The 5,871-nt window shown below is 27.4% G+C and overlaps 2 protein-coding genes across 2 annotated transcripts in view; both read right to left on the reverse strand.

Annotated features, from left to right (window-relative positions):
* Window positions 1–675: 675 nt before the first annotated feature.
* LOAG_11960 (hypothetical protein) lies at window positions 676–2,173 on the reverse strand (the record flags this gene model as incomplete). The annotated part of the gene is made up of 3 exons (XM_003147476.2): window positions 1,902–2,173; window positions 1,296–1,491; window positions 676–879 (listed from the first exon to the last, which is right to left on the reverse strand). The coding sequence occupies exons 1-3, from the start codon at window positions 2,105–2,107 to the stop codon at window positions 676–678; spliced, it is 606 nt and encodes a 201-aa protein (XP_003147524.1). The 5' UTR covers window positions 2,108–2,173.
* Window positions 2,174–3,947: 1,774 nt separating this feature from the next.
* The window catches only part of LOAG_18885 (zinc finger protein), a gene marked incomplete at its 5' end in the record, with an annotated part of 3,774 nt that continues 1,850 nt past the window's right edge, over window positions 3,948–5,871 (reverse strand). Inside the window, 3 exons of the mRNA XM_020451545.1 lie at window positions 3,948–4,075; window positions 4,559–4,716; window positions 5,107–5,211. Coding sequence (XP_020304659.1) covers window positions 3,961–4,075; window positions 4,559–4,716; window positions 5,107–5,211 — 378 coding nt within the window. The 3' untranslated portion in view covers window positions 3,948–3,960. The remainder of the gene's footprint in view (window positions 4,076–4,558; window positions 4,717–5,106; window positions 5,212–5,871) is intronic.

Genomic DNA, 5,871 nt, shown 5'->3' on the forward strand with positions numbered 1-5,871 from the left:
AACTATGATATATACATGCGCACACACACACATGCATATATATATATATATATATATATATATATATATATGTATATATACAAGACTAAGTCAATTATTATATGTACTGTTCTTGATTATAATAATACCAATATTCATACAATAAGTGCCGGATAAAAACTGTAATAATTTACAATCAAGAATTTTTCTTCACGGTTAAAACAAGAAGAGCAAAACTCTTTCCTGTTGCTATCAAATGATTTACTTGTGACAATATCATCTCAGTTTACTTGTTTTTTTTTTTTTTTAAATTATGTCATCTAACAGTTTGCTACTCTTTCTATACTAACGAAAAATTTCATAATTGATTTTATTAAATCGAAATGATATGATGAAAATATTCTTCATTTTTCATCATTTATAAAGATAATTGTATCATTTTAATATACAAGTTAAAGGTAAATGTTTTAACTTTTAAGGTAATAAAATAATTGGATAAATCATTTTAAGCAACACAAAAAAACTAACAAAATCATCATGATAATGTAAGATAATTAACTTTACATTGTGATAATTAATTAACAAAATTATCATGATAGTGTAAGATAATTAGCTTTACATTGTAATAATTAACAAAATCATCATGATAATGTAAGATAATTAACTTTACACTGTGATAATTAATTAACATAATCATCATGATAATGTAAGATAATTAGCTTTACATTGTGATAATCTATTCAAGAGACTGTAATAACGAAGTACTCTTTGTAACGCTTTGCAAACATGTTCTGTAACAAACTGTTCTTTCATGTATATTGTACGTTCCAATATATCACCAATATAAAGCAAAAATTCCACAACAAAATCATAACAATTCCAATTCCTTTTATCATAATACTGCAAAGAAATCATCAATTTAATAGTTACACTTCATTATTATCTTATATCACTATAGTATTTCTTTTAGTAGCATCAAAATCGGAATCATAACTATATGCGAAATGTATATATATATGCTCGATAATTCTGCCAACTTTTATAGCTCATAAAATTCAATTCATTCAATCTTATCGTAATCAAAGTTTCTATGAACATATTTCTCAGTACTTTGGTATTGTTATCAATCCTATAGTGATAAAATGATCAAAAGAATTTCACTAATATTTATAACTTCAATGGAAAAAAGAAAAATTTTTTTCTTTAAAATAAATCATAATATCCTATTTAAAACTAAGATATTTAGAGAAAAAAAAAGCGAAATAAATAAAAATATTTTTCTAATAATTTCTTTCAAAATGGGTAATAAAACAAACTTGACGGGTAAATTGATTGTAGTATTTTTTGACAAACATTTTCATCCTTTTATCACACGTTTCGCTATCACTGAATCGATATATACAAAGGCAATCATGCCAAAATGATTCAACTATTATGCCATCAGCTGTATAAGAAAATACGAAACCTTTTGAATTCGATAAACCAATATGAAGATCATCTCCCAGTTTGTATCTGTGCAAAATTCAAAATTAAATTTAAATTTAAGAAAAAGGAAAAAAAATCATAACAAACAAACAAACAAACAAATAAGGAATTAAAATAGTTATAAAGAAAGATACAAATTGGAAGATCATCTCAAATAGTTTATAATATAATAAATTGTTGAAAAAAAAAAGTACAAAAGAAAAAGAAAAAATGAATCTAAAAATGCTGATTCATTCGAAAATTTGTAAAATTTAAAATAAATATTAGCTATGAATTAAAAACTGAAATTCTCACTTAATCTAATTAATGATAAAATCAAATTGAGCAAATATTTAAATGAATAACTATTATTAAATATCACATCAGATGGGTTAACAAAGATAAATTTATCCAAGAAGTTATATTTATATTTGAAAAAAACAAAATCAAAAACTAACTTGTTGAATGAATTTATAGATGGTTTTAGCAAAATACAACAATATCCAGTTGTTGTAGAAATAAATGGACTAGGTAAAAGAATACATCGTGAAGTATTATCGGTAATTTGCATAGCACATTTTGGGCATAATTTACGTCGAGTATGCAATGATTTTGTTATACAACACCAATCACAGATATTATGCACCATAAGTAGAGGTTTCATTATTCTATTGAATTATCAGCAATTAATCACTATAGAATGAGTATGATAAATGATAATGATAAGAATTGAACACTGCTCTTCCTGTTTTCTCCGAGATTTTCTTTTTGATATAGATAATGGATAACTATGGCGAAATATTTCCAATCATCCCTTAAACTTTCCAGTTTTTAATGCAAATCTAGTTTTTCTATCACAGTAAATTTAAACGTCACATAATGTCACTTTTAATTAATTTCAAGTAGCATTATTTCTCCTCTAATCATTCACTATCTATTAAGTTATCATGATAATGAAATTAATCAGAATGATTTTTAAATTTATCAAATTCCAAAAATTTCATAGTATTATGGAGTAGAGAAAGAAAATACAAAGACCTATTTATAGTATACTTTGACATCTCGATGATCATTAGATGTAAACAAAAAATGAAACATCAATTCACACATACTCTAAGTATTCTTTAATTCCAGTGATTACTAGATAATCAAATAACCATTTACGTGAAAAAATTTGATTTTATTGATTGCTGACAATTCTCAAATTAATTACTGCAAAATACAATGTCACTGAATCTTCATCTAATTGACAAAAACAAAAATTAAAAGAAAAAGAAAAAAATGTTTTCCTACCGGATATTTGATCGTACTAATTTATGTCAAAATAGGAAATGAGTTCAACACATAAACCCCCAAATTAATGAGTCGTCTAAAGTACTAACAAAAAGTTTGTTGATTCTATACAAAAAAAAAGAACTTTAATTGATTAATTACTGAAAGTAAAAAAGAAAGAAAAAAACAGAATATACCTTTGTTATAGTAAAACAATAATTATAAATACAATAAATGAATAGAATTGTTATATTTGAGCTATATGAATAAGCATAAAAATTAGAGAAAGAAGTCTAGAAGATGAATTTTCAACAAAGATAAACATTGAAGAAATTTAGCTCAATAAATAATAAACAAGATTATCAAGAGTGAAATTAACTTTAACTGAATCATTATATGACAGCTTAAAAGTAAGCTTAGTAAATTTTGATTTATAACATAAAGCTTGGAAAGATCAAATTTTGGCTTTTGCATATAAGAATTATCTGTACTAAAATTAATGCTGGTCAGTTTAAAAACAAATAATTATTAATACATTATGCGTAGTGAGCAACTTGATGAATTTCAATAAAGTGCCAACAGAAATTTCAGTAAATTAATGCGTTAAATGAGACCATTTGATAACATCAATATACTTGATAAAGATATCTACAAATCTATTAAGTTAATCTCAATACGTCTGAAATGCTTATAATATATTAATTGATTTACTTGAAATTTTTCATTAAGCAGAATATATTCAAGCAATTTTTATCACAATATTCTTTCCAATTTCATAAAGCGAGTGTTACACTTAATATATCTAATGAACGGAATGTCTGTGATTCGGACCTAATTTTCATCCCCCTATATAATACGATCATGATTTCAGAACGTGTCTCGACACTATACAGTTTTATTGTTGCTATGTATCATGCAAATCCTAAATAAAATGTTGCAGACGAACTGAAATATGGCAATCAGAATTATAATTTAATGTTCAAAACAATTTTTGCACTTGTACAAAGTATCATCATAACTCACATCTTATATCTTGTTATATCGTAAATAAACGTAATGTTTCTTGAATTTTTTTTAAAGATAAAGACGAAAAAGCTTCGTACAAATGATCAAGCTTCCATTCTCATCTTAATATTATGTGCTACATTGAAGAGTTAAAATTTGTATAAATATTGCACAAAATTTGAACAGAGGAAAAACACCATAAAATAATGCACAAATTTGATAATGGACGACAAATCACGATTAATTCACATACGGTGCTGTCAGTAAAATCATTTCATTCGATGAATCATCATAGTCATCACTGGGAAGGTTATCATTGATATGCTTGGTAAATTCGTGCTTCCTTAAAGCTGAGCTGAAAATTTTCCGAATCAAAAGTCTGTTTCACAAAAAAAAATTAAGGCAGATTTTTCACGTCACAAAATTGCATCCGTCTGCATTAACTTAAACAAATCCCGAAATTCAATAATTAAAACAAAAAGACATTAGAAAACGTGTGTTATGTCATGAACTTCAATATGACCAAGAAAGATCAAAAGTATTCCAGAAAATTTGAGACAGTTCCCCAATATTAAAATCCGGAATTTGGTCCAATCTGTGGTATCTATTTGTTTCAAACAAAAAATCTCCAGAAAAAATTCGCTATAACATTTTTTCGAAGTGCTTACAACATATAAGTCCTCAGAAAAGATTTACATATTCTTGAAACGAAAAAGTAGTCAACCATGCAGCTCAGCTTAGAACAGAATTTACAACATCTGTATTCAGCCTCATTATAACAGCATTTTTTGTTTCAGTTCTTCATCACGGCTGCAATTGAATGGAGTGAGCAATTTACCTGTCTCGAAATTCTTTACTGCATATTGAGCAACTAAACGGTCTTTCACCAGTATGTGATCTTATATGAATTGTTAGAGCTTGTGATTGCGTGAAACCTTTACCACAGTATCCACATGTATACGGCCGTTCACCGGTATGCGTCCTTTCATGGATGTTCTGGAAAGTTTAGACAGGAAATGAACCTTTGATATTGTCAGAGAGTGTGGAAACCTAACCACTTCAGCTACCATATACTTTATGAAATGTCTACAATTAAAGCCAATTAATTTTCACGTCTGAAAATATGCATTGAAAAACAAAGCCACAAATAAATACCTCCAACTATATACAGCATACAGATCTACGTGTTCTAAATGAGTCACCCTTTAGTCACATGGAAAACACATTCCTTGAAATATATAATTTTTGATCGAAGGAACAAAAGACAGACTTCTTATTCCTCAGCATTTCTTATTCTAAATATTTGAAAAGGATTCCAAGCAAATTTTATTTATTCTCCTTAATGCATTTTAACGAACAACGATCTATTCAATAAATAACAAGTACCTTGTCTCTTCGATGATGGAACATTTTATCGCAATAGTAACAGCGATATCTTAGTGGACGATCAGTTAGCACTGGAAGACCATTCATCAAAGCAAAACATTTTTGCTGAAATTTGATCGAATAGATGATGAAAATGGTAGTGAAGTGTTTTTTGTATCTAATTTTACTTCTAGAAATACAATGCAGTAATTTCTAGGATTCATAAAAGATGAAGCCTTGACCAGGAGACAAATCAAGTGACTTGTTCCTTCCTGAAGGAAGATACTATTGAAATCACTTTAAATTGGACTTAATATCTTTGTTTTCACAAAGGTCATAAAGAGTCTTAAAAACTATGAAAGTTTTATCCATAGAATCTCACTGGCCATTTTCAAATCGAGTCAACTTAAATGTGTTAAAATACACTGCAAAATACACTGCAAACAAAGTCTAAAATGATACATACTACCGAGAAAAGAGAAAAATATCTACTGCTATGTAATCATTCTGGTAATTTTTAAATAATACCATTTGTTGGATTATCGAAGTTAAAGTTATGTTTAAATAAAATTTCTATGATATCTACCAGACATGACGATGGAATCCTATAAATAAAATTAAGGAAATGCAGGAGATATAAACTAACGATGGTGGAAATATTACAAAGACATCTCATTGCCTATTCGTAGCTGTACAACTAACCATGCCAAGGGGCAGCCATACCTCCACGATAACCTCGGTGGAGCTTAAAAAATCTCTTTCCTAATTCTAGGTATAGATATATGG

This window comes from Loa loa (assembly GCF_000183805.2).
Source record: "Loa loa unplaced genomic scaffold supercont3.636, whole genome shotgun sequence".
In the NCBI taxonomy this organism is placed as follows: domain Eukaryota; kingdom Metazoa; phylum Nematoda; class Chromadorea; order Rhabditida; family Onchocercidae; genus Loa; species Loa loa.